The sequence below is a fragment of the Thecamonas trahens genome (genome assembly GCF_000142905.1).
Source record: "Thecamonas trahens ATCC 50062 unplaced genomic scaffold supercont1.57, whole genome shotgun sequence".
NCBI lineage: Eukaryota > Apusomonadida > Apusomonadidae > Thecamonas > Thecamonas trahens.
Window position 1 is genome coordinate 110785 of NW_013657623.1, and position 19456 is coordinate 130240.

The window sequence follows — 19456 nt, forward strand, 5'->3', positions numbered from 1 at the left end:
ATGATGATTTTAGGGGGATGATGGCGTGGTTGTAGTGGTGGTTGTGGTGGTAGCCGTGGGCATGATGATGGGCGTGGCGTGGCCTGGCGTGACGGGTGTACGGATCATGACGGGGATCCTGGTCATAGCAGGTGTACCGATCACAATGGTGTAGGAGTTGGCAGGGGGTAGGCAGATAGGCATAAGGACATCACTTGCGCTTCTTACCACCCTTCTTCTTGTTCTTGTTGTTGTTCTTGCTCTTACCGGCCTTCTTTCTCTTGCCTCCGCTGGCCTTGGCCCGCCGCGGAGATGGTCGGGGAGAAAGTCGGCGTCGTCTGGCGGCGGTGCGGCGTCGGCGGCGGCACGAATGTCGGCACGCAGCGCAGAGAGGGCGGCGGCAGCAGCAGTGGTTAGCGGATCGCTGTTACCGAGCACCTCGCGGCGGATGCGAACAGCAGCCTTGAGCACATCGACAGCCTCGTGGTGGAAGCCGAGCGCAACCATCGACTGGCTGACTCGCAGCCGGGTGTCGACCAGCCGTGAGTCGGTCTTGCCCAGCACCGCCTCGGCGACGGCCATGAACTCGTTGAACGCCTGGAGGACGTCGGGGTGGCCACCGGCCGCGTGCATGGCCTCAAGCCACTCAATCCAGATAATCGAGGTCTGCGGATGTCGCGGACCGAGCGCTCCGGCCGCCGCCTGCATCAGCGCGCCAAGCCCGTCCACCGCGGCCTCAACTTCGCCCTTGGCCCGCTGCGCCCTCAGCACCGTCGTCCTCGCCGCAATTGTCTTCTCATCGGCGGGGCCAAACGCGCTCTCCACCGCCTCGGTCACGGCCGTCGCCTCGGTCTCGGCCTCGGCAGCCCTCCCAAGATCCAGCAGTACACTCGCCCGGGCCAGACGGGCATCAAGGCGCGGCAGAGCCACAGCGGCGATGGCATCATCGCCAGCAGCGTGGCCATCGGCAGCAGCTTCATGGCCATCCGGCAGCAGATCCAAAGCACAATCAAAGGCATCGATGGCGTCTTCGGGCCGCTTGAGACGATGCAGAGCAAGTGCACGCATGTGGTGGGCCTTGGCAGCCTTGGCCGCAGCCGCCTGCTTCTCTTCGGCCGTGCTCGCTTCGGCAGCAGCAGTACTCGCTCCCGCAGCCACCTCGCCAAGAGCCACCTCGGCCGACTCGTACTCGCCCGAGTTGAAGAAGAACATGGCGAGCTCGCTCTTGTCGGCCCCCGTTGCAGGCGCTGTCTCCTCTCTCCTCGCTGCTGCTGTTGTTGGTGTTGTTGTTGTTGCTGCTGCTGCTGCTGCTGCTGCTGGGTTGGGCGCGGACATGGTCGGCGTCCGGTGACAGGTCTTGCCGCCACCCCGCCACTCACCGCTCACCGCTCACCTGCTCGCGCCACTTGCTTGGACTCATTCCATATCACTCACGGACGGCTTTACACCTCGATGAATCGGACGAGTGCTCCAACAAGGGCAGTGGCAGCAACGCCGAGAATACGGTTACGGAGTTGTGCGGTGAGCGCGATGGAGAGGATCGACGGTGCGGGCTGGTCGGCAACCTCGAGGATTTGAGCGTCGAGCGCCTGCATCAGCGCTTGCTTGGTCGCAGCCTGTGATGAAGCCTCCACCGCTGCAGAGAGCTGCTTGCGGAGCTTGTGCTTCTGGGTGGTGAGGAAGAACTGCTGCTTGGTTCGGTACGAGGCAATGCTGATTCCGGCCGAGACGATGGCGTAGAGGAAGAGGAGGAGGACTACCATGTTGAAGAGGGTGTACACACCGAGCGCGTCAAAGAACGCACCGTCGTGCGGCAGCGTCACGATGCGCACAATGACAAAGAGCGTGAGCGTGATGACGCCTGCCAGCGCCATCGCCGCCACAGGCCCGGCCTCACGATTGGCCACCTCCATCCGCGCACGGATCCGAGTCCGCAGCTCGGCCCACAAATACAGCATGTACTGGTTCTCGATGGTCAGTACGTACGGCTTGCGCTTGCCCGAAGCACGCGCCACCAGCGACGTCTTACGCGTCGACGCCTCATGCAGCGCTCGCAAGTGACCCTCCACAAACCGCAGCTCCGCCAGCGCCTTGAACAGAAGCAGCACCACCGAGAGTGTCGTCACAAACAGCGCGTACAGCGCAAGAATTCGCGCGCCGCTCTCATACCACGCCGCATCCAGCGCAAAGGCATGTGACCGCCACAGCGATGAGAGCGAAAAACCGCCCGATGCAGACGCGGACCGATACACTGGGCCAAGCAGAGCCTGCACCGCCGAGATAGACAGTGCCAGCGCCACGTAGCACAGAATCCGCCGCCACGATGACGCCGCGCTGGCAAACAGTGCCATCATGCGATCAATGATCGCGTCGTCTTGCTCGCGCGCCTTCAGCAGCGGCGCAGGCCGTCGCGGCCCGGCTTCCATGTCTGTGGTACTCGACGACGACAGATCGTCCAGGAACTCTGACGCTGACGACCGTGCTGTCGACTCGTAGTCAGAAACGTACTCATAGAGATACATACCCGACATCGACTCCGACTCTTGCTGCTCTGTCCACGCGCCTGATGCGCTCACCCACACATGTCCGCGAGCTTGCTCTTGCTGCTCCGAGAGCAGCGAGACCAGATCACCGTCAGTTCCGTCAAACTCGTACGTTGCCAGCAGCGCCTCCATGTCGCGATGCGAGAGCGAGCCGTGGCCCGAAGTCGCGACCGCGTCCACCGAGCCAACGCCCACAGACGCACGGTCAAGAAGCGCACGCAGCCGGTCGAGCTGATACTGCTCATTGAGCAGCGAGAGTTTGGTGAACAGGAGGCCGAGCGCAAGTAGATACACCAGCGTGTATCCCAGCAGGGGTGCCATCCGCTCCGCCAACGAAAGCTCGAGCTGGGACCAGTGTGAGACCAAAATGTACAGTGAGATGCCCGCAGCAGTAGAGAGCGGAACCATGACCAGCGCCGCGGCATACGCAATCCACGTCCGCGCTGATGACGAGACCAGCGCCGCCGTCGACGTTGTCGACGCCAGCGCCACGTGCCGTTCGTAGTAGCGGTGTACAACCGGAAAGACGACCGGAATGAGGAGGACCCACGCCCAGAGCGGTGCAGTGAGATAGACCCAGAGAGCAAGGATCTTCTGCTTGGACGACCGCGAGACGCTCAGCGAGGACGCCCCGAGACAGGTCGCCATCCGCGATGCCGACAGCCGCAGATTCGAGAGCAGCTCCAGCGAGGCCAGCTCCTTCAGCTGCGGCTGGGCCTCGGCCCGTGCCGCCGTCCAGTACTCGCGGTTTTCCAGATGATGTAGCTGCCGTACCAGATTCTCCCGATTAGCAGAGAGGCCACCCACACCAGTCGTTCCCGCCACGTCAGGCATCGACCGTGCCAGCCGATCCGGCACTGCAGCAGTAGGAAAGCTCGAGCTCGAGCCTGCGCTCAGCGAGGACGGAAGCGATGCCCCCGATGATGATACTGATACCCCTGAGGCCGAGCTCGATGTCGAAGCCGATTCCGCCAAGTAAGTATTGGCTTTGCTCCTCCGCTTGCGGGACGATGTCGCTTCCGTGGTCGAGCCCTTGCTCTTCCGCTTCGACTTTGACTTTGACTTTGGCTTTGACTTGCTCTTGCTCTTGCTCTTGCTCTTGCTCTTGTTCTTGCTCTTGCTCCTGCTCTTGGACGTGACCTTATCTGGGCGTGTCGACTGGGCTTTCTGGCCCTGGCGTGACCTCCTGCGTCGCGGCGGCGTGTTGGCGCCAGCCGAAACTTTTGAATGTTTGGCAGACATGTCGGCGATGGGAGGGGAGGGGAGGGAGGTGTGTGTATGCGTGTGTGTGTGCGAGGGGGCGGGGGTGGGGTGGGGGTGAGGAGGTAGTGGCGTGTGTGTTTGTGTTTGTGTGTTTGTGTGGTGTGTGGTCGGAACGTGATGATGGTGGTGGTGTTGCGGTGGTGGTGGTGCGGTGGTGGTGGTGCGGTGGGACAGGCGATTCGGTGGTGGTGACTGGACGTGTGTTCTGGGATGGGGGATGGGCTTGGGGACGATGGCTACGACTTTGGCGATGCTCTTGCTAGAGGGTGCGGATGGGAATGGCAGTAGCAGGTGGAGACACAATCTGCGAGGAGAATGATGTCGATGACGATGAGGACGGCGATGAGTCCGAGTCGGAGCAGAGCGATGAGGACGACGAGTTGCTCGAGTCAGACGAGCGAGACTGGGTGCGCGATTGTGTGGGGGCACAACTACAGCGTCAGCCGCGATGGGCTGCATGACGGCGGAAGTGTAGAGCTCGGTCTGGACGGATGCGCTCATAATCGCGGGCGCCGAGTCGGCTGAGGCAGTCGACGGCGTGTCGTTGGACGACGATAGCTCGTGACAAGCGAGCTGCGCGTTCGAAACAAAGGTGACTGCTGATGGCCGTGCCGCAAACAGAACCACTGCCATGGTATCAAATCGAATGATCGAGCCGGTCAGCCGTTCGCCGAAGTCGAGCGGTGGTGGCGGTGGCTCTGCAAGCCAAGTTGGAAGCGATGGGCCCAGAGCATGTTCCGGCCGGGCCACAAGCTCATCAAACGACACATCGAGGAGAAGGAGCGAGGTGCCAACGGCAGCCAGTGGTGCCGCGATGCCATGGGCTCGGCCAGAGGTGGCAAAGACGATGACACCCGCTTCGCGACTTGTGGCAAGCTCGCGGACTTCCACGGGAGCGGCAGCAAGCGGAAAGCGAACGGCGACCACGACAAGGACGTCTGAGCGATTCTCCGCTATGGTGATAGACTCGGCGGCCATACTGGCCACAAGGGCGGTCCGGACAGCGCCTGGCGGATAGACAACAGCTTCGATCGGGGACGGCGAGGAGACGAGGGCGTGCACATCGAGTCCGGGCACAAGCGACGACATACTCAGCTGGTTCAAGAGATCCGCATCCAGCCAGGCAGCTGCGACCGGATCGACCTCAGCGTCGACCACTAATCCACTGAGTGGATGGACTACGAGATGGGCATGGATCTTGCCCAGTTGCGTTCCAAGATGGCTGCAGACAGCAGCACGCTTCTCAACTAGCTCGGTCTCGAACGGGCCGAGCGTTTGCAGGGGCGTTGGAGGAATGACGACGCTGTCCGCAGTGTGGCGGAGGCCAGAAGTTAGATCGCGGAAGAAAAACGTGAGCCGGTAGCGTCCAGAGGCCTCCGATGTGGCGCCGGCAGGCACCATGTGCACATCACCATCAACAAGATGCGGGACAAAGCCGATGGCAAAGGTGCTGTGCGGGTTGTCGAGCCGGATATTGGAGTTGCCAGGCGACGGTGACGGCGCCACTTTCCGCAACGCGCGGCGTGTAAAGCCCCGGTGCGTGCTTGTTGACGGCTGCACCTCTATCAGCGACAATCCAAACTGGCCGCGCGACGGCGTCGGCCGGTAGTGCGTGACCCAGACGAACGCCGTCAACCGCGCATCGGACGAGGAGTTGGCCGAGGCAAACGGCGTGATGGCCACCTTGCGCGGCGGAAGCTGCATGTGGCGCAGCAGTGGGTCTATACTGGCTGGTTGAGCCTTGGCGGCTTCTGCGAGCTTCGGCACGCAGTCGGAGATAGGAAGGCGAAGCAGCGAGCGCGGCGGAATACCAAAGAACGAGACATCGCCGTCCATGCCCACGATTGTACGCGAGTTGGCCGAGACCTCAAGCACACAGCGGCGGACAAGGCCTGGTGCATTCAGACTCCGCTCCAGGGCTTCCAGCTCGATAAACTCGCCCGTCTCGATAAAGTGTGCAAGCTGTGGAAGGAGCTGAATGATCTCTGGCCGGATGATAAAGATGAGCGAGCGCGAGCGCTGTGCCTCATCAGTGATCGACGCCACTAGCCGCGCAAATACAACCGCGTAGACCAAGCCCAGAAAGACAAGCTGGCTCACAATGATGGCGACGGCAATGATGCGGACAACGTGCAACTCGGCAGCATATGCATCGCCGATGATGGTGACAGCTTCTTCCAGCAGGGCATTAAGCTGGCTATCTTCAAGCGCAGCAAGCTCGTCCGCGACGTCGTGGACAACCAGCGAGGCATTGGTTGAGGTGAGGTTGGCCGAGAGCGTGTGAAGCGCATGGGCCTGACTAACATAGCCTGCAAGCAAGGTGTCGAGGCCGCGAGCGTACATCAGATTGTCAAGGGCGGGAAACTGGCCATCGGTACCGGCCGCTGCAGCGTTGCCGTACTTGACAAACATGTGCGCGTCCCAGAGAGCATTGGCTGATTCGACGAGTGCACCTCGGACGCTCTCGATGTCGGGGACGGAGATGGATGTCTTGAGTGGGTTGATACCAAGAGCACGTTGCGCGTGGATGCTGAGTTGGTAGGCGCTGAAATGAATGGCAGCGGCGTGGTACCGGCGGATGCCAGCCTTGTTGATAGTGGACCCGTGCGAGCGGACCGAAGAGGCGTAGATCAAGCCTACAACAAGAAACGCTAACGACAATGTTGCCAGAACCACCAATGCACCAGTGATTCGGTAGAAGACTCGATGGAGTATGGAAAGGCGACCGCCCGAAGTGATGCCGGCGTGGCGCAGTCGACTCCGCGCGGCTGCGGCGTTGTGTGAGCTTGACAGGACTGTTCCGCCCGAGCCTGCTCCGCCGGTGTCCGAGCCGTTGCCGTCGATGGTCGAGTCGCAGGAAGACACATCCGCGTCGATATGAATGCTCAGCATGCCGGCGTCAAGACCGTCAGTGGGGCCGTTGGTGTCTGAGAGCTGGGCGTGGCGTTGATCAAAGTCAGCAAGCGCTGTCGAGAACTCGTTCGAGACCTCGGCGGCGATGGCTGGTGGGATGGTGGAGAAGAGACGGAACGACTCTCGTTGCTCGTAACGCAGTGCTCGATGCGACGGGTAGAGCACAGCACCACCAATAATGATGACGGTGACTACAGAGGCAATGCACACCACGAGCTGTGTTGTGCGAAGCGAGTTAACAGCGGCGCGGATGCTGGCCACAAACAGAGCGCCGCCGCGACCAAAGGCGGCACCAAGCTCACCAGTACCACCAAAGCCGCGGATGTTGTCACGAACAAAAAGGACGTCCGAGTCGATGTTCGACACGGAGATAGGCCAGGGGGCCAGGGGGCGGGAGGCCACAGAGCGAACAGATGCAATCAGCTCGGCACCGGCGTCCCAGAGAGATCGCTGTCGCGTGGTACGGACGACGGTGCCAGAAGTCGGTTTGTGCACGGCGTAAATGACCGGGATGTACGGTGAGCGCCAGAGGGCGTCCAGTTGAGGCGATGAAAGTCGTGCCGAGCCATACGTTTTGCGGTACATTCGGGACATATGGTCGCTAAGCGTGTCCGCGAGGGTGGCGAGGACACCAGCATGCTCGGCGGCATGGTCACGGTCGATCCGCGAGGCGAAATCTTGCTGAACATGTGTTGTATGGAGATCCATCGAGAGCGAGAGCTTGCGCATGCGACCGTACGTGTTCATCATACGGAGCTTTTCGTCAAAGTCCTTGTACTGCGCAATAAGAAAAGCAAAGCCGATGACAAAGAGCAGGCCAAGAACGGCCGATGCGACGCGGAGCGACCAGCGGAGGCGGAGCACAGCGCGTGACTTGGCAGAGAGCGCGCGTTGCCGGGCAGCCCGATACCGGCGCAGGGTCTGATGGGCAATGCCCGACGAAATGGGCGACGAAATCCCACTTTGCGATCCCGAGTCGGAGCTGCGGAGCGAAGACAAGCTATTGCGGGAGAAAAGGGCAGCGCGCGGTCGGCGGCCGGTGGACTGGGGAACCCGAGAGCTGCTCTCGGACAAACTGGCGTTGGTGCGGTCGACGATCGACGGGGCAGACGACTCAGTCCAGGATGTTGCCACCAGTGTCTGGCGAGTGACGGACGAGACACCAGCTTCTGCCCGATGCGGCGAGGCAGACGCCGGTCGGGGCCGCACGGACGGCGGCGATGACGGTAGCGAGCGGCGGGAGCCGGGAGGCCGCCTCCGGCGTCGTGCTTCGGTATCAGAGGTGGCACTAGAAGGCGACAATTTGGAAACGCCGGACGCCGACGAGGAGCTGCTCCTGATGGGATGGTGGCCGCTGGTCGAAACGCTGGCAGAGGCGCGGTGACGGGTGCGGGAAGAGGTGCGAGCGTGGATAATGCGGTGAGATGAAGTGCCTCGTGGCGGTGTCGAGTCTCGCGTTGGCGAGCCGATGACCAAGCGTTGGAACTTGGACGCGCGACCACCGTTGAGAGCGACTGAGGCCCGCGAAATCTTGCGATCAATGACCGCGTGGTAGCTTTGCCGCATCCGCGAGGAGCCTGGGAGCGATGAAACTGAGCCGCGGCGGGAGTGACTCGCGCTGGGCACACCCTCTGAACTGAGAGAGGCGGACCGACACGAGGCCGAGGCCTCTGCGACAGAGCGGCCGGCCTTATCGTTGGCGGCTGCAGCTGCGTATGACTCTGCACGAGCGCGGAAGGCGTCGGCCACCTCATAGTTGCGATCAAAGTGCTCGACAAAGTCGGCGTAGATATTCAGAAGATCATACGAGTACGAGAAGCGGGTGAGAAGCTGGGCGTAGGCGGCTTTGGCGGCGGCCCTGGCGGCAGTGAGGGCCGATACGAGGTCAGAAAAGGCGTCGGCGTCGACGTCAGCGTCCTGGATGAGGACCCAGAGGCGATGGGTAAGCGAGAGGGCGTGGCGATGAGCGATAGAGGCGACGTTAAAGTGCTCCTCAAACTCGACAAACGAGGCGACGTCCAGTCCGCCGTGGACAGCACCACCGCCGCGGGCCTCGTTGAGAAGCGAGCGTTCAAAGGCGTAGACGGCGTAGCGGGCATCGAGTGACGAAGTCATGCTCTTGGTGGCACGGGCGGCAGTGAGGGCGGCGGCGGCGGCCTGGGGCGAAAAGGCGGTGGTGTAGAGTGCGTAGGTGACGCGGACGACGGTCGATTGCGGATACAGCTCGGTGCCAAGCTCAAAGAGCGCCGCCGCATGGTGGTCGTATACCTTGGCAAGGGCATGGAGCGAGGCAAGCGGATCATCTGGATCCGAGGCAGCATCCGAGGCATGGGCAGCTCGCACGCGAGCGCTGAGGTAAATACGCACAGCACGCTCGACAGCGCGCGGCGAGGAGAGAAACGACCGGCGGAGGGCGGCACCGAGACGAGCAGCCTCTGCGGCAGCGGCGGTGTCGCCACTTAGCGGATCAATTTGAGTTGCATGCGGAAGTGAGAAGACCGTGTCACTAAGAGGAACGGTTGTGGCGCTGGCCTGGAGGGCCTGTACCCACTCTGGGAGACGATCGAGGCGACGACAGATGCTGGCTTCCAGGCGAGAGAGGCGGAGGCGGACGAGGGCAGCGGCAGCCAGGGCAAGAGCGAGGGCGGAGGACGGGATGAGGTAGATGGGCCATGACGCGGTGCGTGAGGCATTGACAACGGCGATGGCGGCACCAACGGCAGCACCGAGAAGCGCACCGTAGGCGGCACCGACGGCAGTGTTGGTTGTGGCCGAGTAGTATGGCAGGCGAGTGAGGTGAAAGTAGAGGAGAAAGGCAAAGACAACAACGATGATTGTAGCCTTGATCTCAGCGAGCGAGTCGGGCGGTGGGATGCGAAAGGTGGCGGCGATGATCGACTTTGCGGTGAGGAGGAGGAGGGAGCAGCGGCCGAGCGGGCGGGCAAAGACGTCGGGTGAGTGCGGCCGCGGATCAAAGTAGACAAGGGCCATAGGCAGGGCCATAGCAAGCAGGGCAACAAGAATGGTGGCGGCGGAGACGGCCAGGCCGAGCCCCCACCCGGTGTAGCACTTTGTGTCGGGATCGAGGAGCCAGCCGTACGAATGGGCGGCGTCGGGGCCCTCGGTGGCGACGCATGCGAGCGGAATGAGAAGCAGCTGAATGATGGGAATGTAGAAGATGGTGAGGGTGGGCATGACAAATATGTTGAGGGTGGTGATGGGCCAGGTGAGCTGGGCGCCGCGTCCAGTGGAGAAGGCGTGCATGACAGCTAGAAGATTGCCAAAGACAGCGAGGAGGAAGACGACCACAACACCGCCGAGAGCGAGGAACATCGGTCGCGAGAGGAGGACCAAGGCGAGTGAGACTATGGAGAGATCGTCGACATCGGGATGGACTGATGAGGCAAGCGCTTCCGTCGGCGAGTGCGCCATGGGAAAGGCAGCGTGAAAGGCAAAGGCCATCAGCTGGGCCATATCAATGGTGAACACTGCGGCGGCCCGCCACGCCGGTGGTGGCGATCGGGCCTGGTGCATGGCATAGAGGGCGGCAAAGAGTCCGTCCTGCACGCTCTTTGCCCACTTGCGAAGCCCGCGGACCATAGTGTCTGGTCCGGAGAGCATGGCGAGGGAGGAGCAAGTGAGGTGCGGGTGAGGGGGGAGGTGAGGTGCGGAAGCCCTCGAGGTGCGGGACAGAGAGCCGGGAGATTGCGTGGAGCAATATGTGGACAGAAATTTTTTCTCGCTAGGATTGGACTTTCTGCATATGTGGAGAAGGTGTCTACAGGGGATGGCGAACAGGTTTGGATGTTGGGCTGGAAGGAAAGGTTGAGGATGCAGATGAGGTGGTGATGTTGTTATGAATGGGTGGCTTATCTGTGAGAGCTGGGCTTGACGAGGGTTGCGGAGGAAGTAGCTCCCGACAAAAAAACAATGTCATCGTTTCTGGTCAACTCTGGGATTGACACAGAGGATGACGTGCTGGCGAAGTGGTTGTGCCGTGCACCCGCCCATTTGGCTCTCACTTGTCTTGCAGGAGGCGGCAGCGGGTGTCGGCAGCAGCACGGTTAGCGAGGCATAGGAGAGGGAGGAGCCAAGACCGAGTCGCGCGAGCTTGCACACAAGGTGGACAAGGGCTGACGCAAGTAGTGGCGGGGATTGGGCTGAAGGAAGCGGAGGAAAGCGTGTGCAAGGAGGCGGCGCGGACAGCAGGCGGCGGCGAGCGATGGATGCCGCTGGCGGAGCAGGTGGCGATGTGCTGGCAGGCCGAGTGGGGATGTGGGGTCGGATGCGGGGGCGGATGGCGGGAATGAGGGCGATGGTGGGAGCGATGAACCCCAACGTACGACTGTATCTGTTGTTTACGGTCTTGTGGCGTGTGACCGGCTCGCTCTCGCTCCGCAACGTCATGTCCATCTACGTCTACTTGCTCTCGGGCGGATCCAACTCGACGGTGGGGCTCATTTCGGGCCTCAACGGAGTGGTCAACCTCGCGCTGGCGCTGCCTGCCGGGTACTTTGCGGACAAGGTGTCGCGGCAGCTGCTGCTGCGGATTGCCGGCGGAGTCGGGGTGGCGGCGACGCTTGTGACGGTGGTGGCTGTGGCGACGGACAAGATCTGGCTCTTCTACGCCTTTAATGCGCTCTGGGGCGCGTTTGAAGGCCTGCAGTCGGCGCCGCTCTCGGCACTATTTGCCGACTCGGTGCCGACGGGCGGGCGGTCGGGCATTTTCTCGGCGCAGTATGCGATCTCGGAGGGCTCCGAGTTTGTGGGCCCACTGCTGACGGTTCTCCTCTTTGCAGGGCTCGGTAACGATTGGGAGGCTGGGCCGATGCGGGTGGTCATGTACCTGGGCATGGTCTTTGGCCTGGCCTCGTCGGCTTGCTTGTACTTTTTCGCCGACGATGTGGCGCTCGGGCTCGACTCTGAGGCTGTTAGTCTCGACGCTGTTCCGCTCGACGGCGAGGAGCAGGAGGAGGAGGAAGAAGACGACGATGGTGATCTTGTGGGTGACGTATCAAGTGATGGGGCCGAGCTGGCGCTGCTTGCGACACGAGGTGACGTCGCTGGCGATGCGGAGGTCTGTGTGGTGGAAGGGACCAGGGCAGGAGCTGCGCGGCAGCGGACAACGTGCTTTGGGTTGCTCACGCCACGTGCAGTGCCGTTTCTGCTCGTAGCAACGGACCTGTGCTTTGCGTGGGGTGCCGGGATGACTGTGGCGTACTTTTCGCTGTGGCTCACCAACGAGTACCATCTCTCGCCGATCGGGCTCTCGCTGGTGGTCATTGCCGGGTGCTTTGCCACGATTGCGTCCACGACGGGTGCACAGCGGATCTCGCAGTGGTTTGGGCGGCTGCAAACGTCAATCACGTTCAAGTTTTCGGGCATTGCTTGCCTCGTCACGCTCTCGATCATCCAGCCGCTGTGGCTCATTGTGGTGCTGTTTGTGGTGCGTGTGGCGTTCGCGCGTGCGGGCGTCCCGCTCGACCGGTCAATTGTGATGGACGTGGTGAGCAAGGAGATGCGCGGGCGGTGGAACACGTTTGAGGCCATCGGCGCAGTCTCGTTCACGGGCTCGGCCGTGATCGGCGGATACTTGGTCGACGCGACGTCGTATCGGACCACGTTTCTTATTACGGCAGCACTGTACAGCGCTGGGACCTCGATCCTCATCCCGATCCTGCCGTTTGTGCCGCGGTCCGAGAAGGTGCTGCGGATGTCGACCGGGTATGCTGCAGTGGGCGAGGGTGAGGGCGAGGGCCAAGCTGACGGCGGAACGAGCGGGGGCAGTGAACTCGAGGATGACTGATATTCCCTAAACGCATTAGGGCTCTCTCTGACGTCCATCGAGATGCCGAGCGGTAGGTGGCTGAGGCGTACAGGTGGCCATGTTGTTGGTTTTCGGAGGGCGTGCTGAAAACGTACGGGTGTCGGGTCATATGAGGCATGGATGCAAGCACTGGCGCTGACTTTCATGGCTCATCCGGCAATGGCAAGGAGCGCGCCGCCGCCAAGGACGACGACGGCGGCGACCCAAAAGTGGACGACGCGGCGGCGATCCGGAAGCTCATGATAGAGGAGCCAGCCCCAGATGCCCGAGACGAGGAGGGCAAGCTGGACAAGCGGAAAGCCAATGGTGAGGCCTAGGTAGAGGGTGGCATAAGTGGCGCAAAAGTTGCCGATGGACCAGAGGCAGCCCGAGGCGAGGCCCGGGCCGACTGCGACACGAAAGTGGATGTTAGGGACGGTACGGGTGGCGAGCGACCAGATGGCAAAGTAGATCGGGGTGATGATAGCGACGCCGACCGAGAACGAAATCACGTACACAATGCCGGTGGCCTCGGATGGAGTCTTGCGGAGTGGGACCATCATCGAGCCGTTGAACAGGCCGACGCCGAGGCAGTAGGCAAAACCACGAATGCGCTGGCGGAGGGTCGGCTCGGACGGGCCGTCGATGATCGGCTCTGCAGTGGCGCCGGCCTCAGCGGCGGCAGCCGGATCGGAGCTGGCATCGGCGTCGGTAGCTGTCACAGCATCGGCGTCGGTTGGGATGAGGACAGGCGCCGGGAGAACCGGCAGGAGCGTCCCGTGGTCGTCGGTGGCGGCATCGGCGATAGCGCCGAGAGGCTTGGGCGAGGTCGATATCGGCGCGGAGACAGCAAAGCCGAGCTTGGCATGTAGCGCCCGAGCAGCTTCCGAGTGTACACAGGCCAGGGCAGCGAGGCCGAGGAGAAGGACGGCGAGAGCTAGGAGAGCGAGGCCCATGTTGGCCACATCATCGCCAAAGATAAAGGCACCCCAGAAGAAGGAGACGCAGATGGAGGCGCCGGACCAAGCAGAGAAGCCGACAGTGAGGCCGACATCGCCGATAGCAGCAAGAGCAAGCAGATTTGCCGGGAGCCAGAGCGCAGCGCCGGCAACGCCCCACCAGGTAAAGACAAAGTCGTTGTAGAGGAGGACGAGCCAGGAGGAGAAGATGGCTACTGCGTAGTAGAGCTGGAAGACGGCACCAGGCACACCAGCAGCCACCACGCCAGGCGTCTTGACAGGCATCCCCGTCGAGCCAAAGGCAAGCACAGCCCCTGCAACTGCAAGATATCCATACGTCGTGTCAGAGACCATGACCGGGTGATAGGGAGGGGGGGGGGAAGTGAGAGGGGAGGAGAGCGAAGATGGACGGATGGTGTGGTTTGGCGGGGGGGAGGGGGGGAAGGGGGGGGGAGGGGAGTAGTATGGCTGATGTGTGTGTGGGGTTGGGAGGAGGAGATCGGGGTTGGTGGTGGTGGTGATGATGGTGATGGTGGTGATGGTGGCGGTGATGGTGGTGGGGGGTGGGAATGGAGCGATGGTCATGTCTTGCCAGCCGAGGTCAAGGATCAGGTGAGGCAGGCTTGAGCGTAGCGTTGAGCGTAGCGTTGAGCGTAGTGTTGAGCGTAGCGTTGAGCGTAGTGTTGAGCGTAGCGATTGTGATTGCGATTGTGATCGTGATCATAATCGTGATTGTGATTGTAACCGGACCGGAGGCGGATTGAAAGGGGGGAGGGGGGGGGTGGCAGGCGACTTGAAAAAGCGCGCCGCAGTTCGCGCGCAAACCGGACGAAGGCACCCCTCCCCACACACACTCACACTTGTCTTGGACTTGGCGTCGATGCAGGTGAACGGCCACCGTATTCCGGGCACGCCCGTGGCTGTGGACGTGTGGCGGCGAATGCGTGGGGTGTACCTGTACTTTCTCTCGCACATGCATGCCGACCACACGGTGGGCCTGGCGCCGCTGTGGGAGCACGGGAGGCTGTATACCACCCAACGGAGCGCCATCATGCTGGCGGCCAAGTACGGATTGGCCAGTCCGCGTGTGGAGATCCTGACCGAAAACGAGACGCATGTCATTCCGCTGGCCCATGGGGAGTCCATGGCCGTCACCGTCTACAACGCCAATCATGTCGAGGGCGCTGCCATGTTCCTCTTTGACGGCTACTTTGGCCGCGTCCTCTACACTGGCGACGTCCGGGCAGACGCCGCTCTGGCCGCTGCATATGCAGGCTCTGCTCTTTGGGACGCTCTCCGTGGTGTGGATTTGCTCGTTTTGGACAATACCTACGCATCGCCTGCATCGGGTGCCTTTCCGCCTCGTGGCGAGGCTGTGGTCGAGGTGGTGGCTGCCGCTCAGGCCGCACGCGATCGTGGCAAGCGCATTGTCCTCGCCCTCGACACCCTCGGCAAGCAGCCTCTGCTCAACGCACTCCATGATGCTGGATTCTCCATATCGTACACAGTCGATAGGCTCAACGCCGCGCTGAGTGACGACGGCCGTCCTCACCCCGCGCCACACACTGGCCCTGGTCCGTCGGCCGTCCTCGGCGTGCCCAAGTGGAGCTTTGGTTCGTACATCAAGGCCATGGGCGATGCTGTCGTCGGCATCATGCCCTCGTGCTATCCGCCTCCCGAGTACACGGCAGCCTCTGCACCCGAAAACGTGGTCGTCATCCCCTACTCGGACCACTCGTCGTACGCCGAGCTCGAGGCCTTTGTCGCCCACGTCGCGCCGGTAGACATCATGCCCATCGTCGGCCACGTCAACACCTCGCTGCGCACTATTTTTGCCCACGTACTTCCGCCGCCGCAGCCTTCCCGTCCGCCGCCACCCATCCCGCAGGCCGTCGTCGAGGCTATGACCGCCGGCTTCATCCCGCCGCGCAGCGTCGCGCATGGCTCGCCGCCTTCATCCTCTCTGCTCGCGTTCGATGGCCTCATCAGCTACAAGCCGCCACCGCGTCGGGCGCAATTTGCCTCGCCGGCCTTTGTCTCGATTGCCAAGAAGGGCGCGCGCCTTGTTCGCCGCCGTCGCCACCGTCGCCAATCTCCCACTCAGCCCGAGCGCTCAGAATCGAGCGAAAGCGGGAGCTTAGAGTCGTTGTCGCTCCCGCCCGCCACTGCGCCCGCACCCATCCCTCCGCCCGTTTCGCGCAAGGAGCAAGCACTGCAACGGCTGCTCGCGCGGGCGGAAGCGGCCGCGCCGGCAGCAGCAGTCACGCTGGCAACTGCGTCGAGCGAGCAGCAGAGTTGCGCGCCTCCACTCCCCTCGCGCAAGAAGCAAGCACTGCAGTGGCTGTGCGCCCGGACGGAAGCGTCGCCGACAGCAGCAGCCTCATCCCGCAAGCGGATCACTCCGTGGACGCCGTCGGGCGAGCAGCGGAAGCGGGCCATGGGCACAGAGATCGGCCTCGAGCCGCCGGCCAAAAAGCCGCGGCACTTGGTGGTTAGCAGCCGCGCCTCGACCGGGCAGGCTTTGCCGCGATCAGTGCCGCCGCGCGGAATGCGGGCCGAGACCTGGGCGCGGTTCTGCGAAGTCTACGACACCATCCACAAGTAACGAGCGCGAGTCCTGATGTCGTACTTGCCGCTGTACAACGCCGGCGAGGCCTCGAGCGGCCCGCTGGAATGCATTTACTGCGAGGCGCTTGAGACGCACAATGACGCTATCTATGTTGTCGGCCGGCTCGAGGGCCGCCAGCCTATCGCGCTTTGCCTGGTCCCCACCTCATCATCCCTGGCGCGTGCTCGGACGAGCGGTGTGAACGCTACGCTAGCGCGGGGTCAAGCAAGCAAGGCAAAAAGGTCTAATCGAGAGCCGGGCACACTTTTACAGTTTGCTGCAACTCGCGCGTCCATCGCAGCGTGTCCATCGAGCGGAGGCGTTATCACCGGACTCAGTTGTTGCGGTTCGAGTGGGCAACCCCGTAGAGCGGGAGGCCGACACCCAGAGCAACGAGGCCGATGACCTTGACGGCGATGGACGCGTTCGACACGCCGTTGACCTTGAACGGAAGGGTTGTCCCGTGGCCCACAAAGCCGTGCGACTGGACACCCCACGGCAGCGGGCCCGCGCCACGTGCCGCAGGCTGCGCAGCCTGCCGCGCCATGAGTGACGCTCCACGTGCGAGCGTAAACAGAGTGTTGCGAGCAGCCATCGTGGTCTGAGTGTGGGAGTGTGAGGGGGGGAGGGGGGAGGGGGGAAGGGGGGGGGGGGGAGGAAGGGGAGGAGCGAGGTTGTGAAAGGGTGAGAAAGTGCGGCTTTTTTCTGCCGCCTGCCACTGATCACGATCAGGTGGCCTTTAGCAGGGGCGGCAGCTAGTGCAGCATCCAGCGAAGCGGGGGACGTAGTCTGAGGAAGCTCGCCATGCCGAGAGGTATAAAGGAGGTGTGTCGGTAGCGTACGTGCTGATAGGTCGTCTAGTCGAGTGTGGTTGTACGCGCTATGGACTTGACCTCAGCGGCAGGCCAGGCAGGCAAGGCAAGCCAGGCAGGCAAGGCGAGTCGGCATGCGCGCGCCGGCTGTGGCTGGAAAAAGCCACCGGTGGCAAAGAGGGCGCGATCGGACGGCGTTGATCAGTGGGCGAATGGTGCGGGCACAGGCACAGGCAGAGACAGGCAAGGGGCAAGGGGACACGGACACGGCGGACTCCACACACCTCTCTCAAGCAAGAAGACAGCATGGCGAGTGCTGGCATTGTGGTTTTGTGCGCGTTGGTGGCGCTGGCGGTGCTGGCGGTGCTGGCGCCGATGGCCGAGGCGGCCGAGGGGACGGAAGGAGCAGGCAAGGCGGCGGCGGCGGTGGCGGCGGGGGCAGGCGGGACGGGGGCTTGGGCGGGGAGTATGCCGTGCGGTGGCGGGACGTGCACAGGCGACGAGGCATGCTGCCCAGACCCCAAGGACAAGGGCGCGGCTGTTTGTTGCCCGGCGTCGTCATCGCATTGCTGCAACGGGACGTGCTGCGAGAGCTTTGAGACGTGCTGCGACGGGTACTGCTGCATGGCGTCGACGTCGTCGTGCTGTCCGGCCATCAACGGGCATCCCTCGCGGTGCTGCCCCATCAACACCGTCTGCTGTGCCACCGGCAAGTGGGGCTGCTGCCCGGCATAATGAGCTCAAGGCTGCGGTAAAGACCGCAGGAGTGATGTTGGCATGTGGCCGGCCAGCAGATGGCGGAGGAGGGCGCGAAGTGTCGAGGATGGCGCAAAGACAAACGATGAGTGCGTTCCGCGGGTGAGCTCTGTTGAGCTCGTCCACGCGCCGTAGGCCGGAAGATGGCTGTCGGCAATGTCGACGAGGATGATGGTCGGGTCGCGGGCCTTGCGGAGCTTGGCAAACGCCTTGTACGCCACGCACCCGTGGGTGTGGTCCTCGTCCTCGGCCCAGGTCACCACCAGCCGCGAGCCTGAGGCCGCAAGCGTTGCGCCAAGATCAGCCGGGACGGCGGCGATGACTGAGTTGTGGGCGAGATGGAACTCGCCGGCAAAGAGGCGCGGGTAAGCGACGACAGCACGGAACGCCGTCGCGGCGCCGCCGCAAAAACCGACAAACGAGACGCCTGAAGTGATGCCAAAGGCGTTGACCAGCGCCTTGACTAGTTGCGGCGCATGCCGGCGCCACGTCCCGGTCTGGATGTCACGCCCGGACGAGCGGCCAAAGCCGGGCAGGTCAGCAAAGATCATGTTGCGACCAGCGGCAGCAATGTCCGGCGCGAGCCGCGCCCATGTCGCGTAGTTGCACGACGCGCCAAAGCCGTGGAGGCAGAGCACGGTCCGCGTCGCGCCCGGCATCATGCGCGCCCGCCCGCACATTTGGTACGCCGCATCGTCGACAAGCACATCGAGGGCGTACGCTTCCAGCTGGGAGAGGATCCCGATCTCAGCGTCGTCAAAGACGCCCGAGTCAAGGAGCTCGGCGTCGGCGTGCGCGGTGGCCACCGGGTGGAGTTTGGTGCGGATCCGCGGCTTAGTGCTTCGGCCGTCGCTCAGGCCGTACTTGCGGCGGCGGACCGCTCGCATTTGTTTGGTGTTGACCTCGCGCTTGGCGCAGTCGACAAACTCGAGGCAGTCGATGTTGGCGGCAAAGCGCGAGTACGCTCTCGCCGGCACCGCTTGTGCCCGCGTCTCGACCGCGGTCAGGCTCGCGGCGGCGATCTCGTCGTCGACCAGCTGTTGCCGCTCATCGTGGGAGAGCGATCCCAGCGGTCGCGATGGTGTCGAGCTCGTGGTCGTGGTAGTCGACGCTGTATCGCACACGCCTGCTGCCGCTTCACGTGCGAGCCGGAGCCGCATCCCAGCCTCGACTTGGTCGCGGAGGCGGGCGGCGGCAGCAGTTGCAGCGGCGGCAGTGGCGGATGCGCCCGCCAGTGCCGAGGTAACTTCGCCAGCCAGCGCTTTGCTAATGCCTCGGCACTTGGTGAGCGTGATGTCAACAAGGCTGCCGAGGCTGCCGTGTGATGCGGCGGTGTGGATGGCAGCGACGAGCGCGCGCGCACCACGCGGTGTCACCCGGTTGCCGTGCAGGTCAAGCACTTCCAGCGAACGCGATTGCAGTGCGCCTCGAGCGAGGATAGCCAGCACTTTGTCGGAAATTGAGCAGAACTGGGCGTGGAGGACCACCAGGCCCGAGGTCTCGGCAAGCGCTCGGGCAAGCACTTTGGCCTCGGCCGTCCGTAGGTGCGACATCGAGATGTCGCCGACTTGCGCTGATCCCGCCGCCATGGCCGCCACCAGATTTCCGACGTTGCGGTTAGTAATGGCCTGTGCGGCCTGCACCAAGCTTTTGCTCTCCATCTCTACCCGGAGTGTAGCGTTGTACCGCGCTGCGAAGAGAAGGGGGGGAGCATGCGAGTGTCTTGTTTCATGTGGCTTTGCGAAGGAATAGAACTTGGCTGCGAAGGAATGTACTGGAAAGCCCGTATTCGCTCTCCTTCCTCTCCCCCGCCTCAT

At 63.0% G+C, this 19456-nt stretch overlaps 4 protein-coding genes across 4 annotated transcripts in view; 2 read left to right on the plus strand and 2 right to left on the minus strand.

Annotated features, from left to right (window-relative positions):
- Positions 1-190: 190 nt before the first annotated feature.
- On the minus strand, positions 191-10319 carry AMSG_12324 (uncharacterized protein; the record flags this gene model as incomplete). The annotated part of the gene is made up of 4 exons (XM_013898287.1): positions 191-264; positions 411-1226; positions 1490-3263; positions 4221-10319. The coding sequence occupies 4 exons, from the start codon at positions 10317-10319 to the stop codon at positions 191-193; spliced, it is 8763 nt and encodes a 2920-aa protein (XP_013753741.1).
- Positions 10320-11025: 706 nt separating this feature from the next.
- Positions 11026-12504, plus strand: AMSG_10133 (major facilitator superfamily transporter; the record flags this gene model as incomplete). Its single annotated transcript, XM_013898250.1, has 1 exon — positions 11026-12504. The coding sequence occupies one exon, from the start codon at positions 11026-11028 to the stop codon at positions 12502-12504; it is 1479 nt and encodes a 492-aa protein (XP_013753704.1).
- Positions 12505-14343: 1839 nt separating this feature from the next.
- AMSG_10135 (DNA cross-link repair 1B protein) lies at positions 14344-16175 on the plus strand (the record flags this gene model as incomplete). Its single annotated transcript, XM_013898251.1, has 2 exons — positions 14344-15538; positions 15824-16175. 2 exons carry the CDS (start codon positions 14344-14346, stop codon positions 16066-16068), a joined length of 1440 nt encoding a protein of 479 aa, XP_013753705.1. The 3' UTR covers positions 16069-16175.
- Positions 16176-17259: 1084 nt separating this feature from the next.
- AMSG_10137 (uncharacterized protein) overlaps positions 17260-19456 on the minus strand; it is a gene marked incomplete at its 5' end in the record, with an annotated part of 2580 nt that continues 383 nt past the window's right edge. Inside the window, one exon of the mRNA XM_013898252.1 lies at positions 17260-19329. Coding sequence (XP_013753706.1) covers positions 17624-19329 — 1706 coding nt within the window. The 3' untranslated portion in view covers positions 17260-17623. The remainder of the gene's footprint in view (positions 19330-19456) is intronic.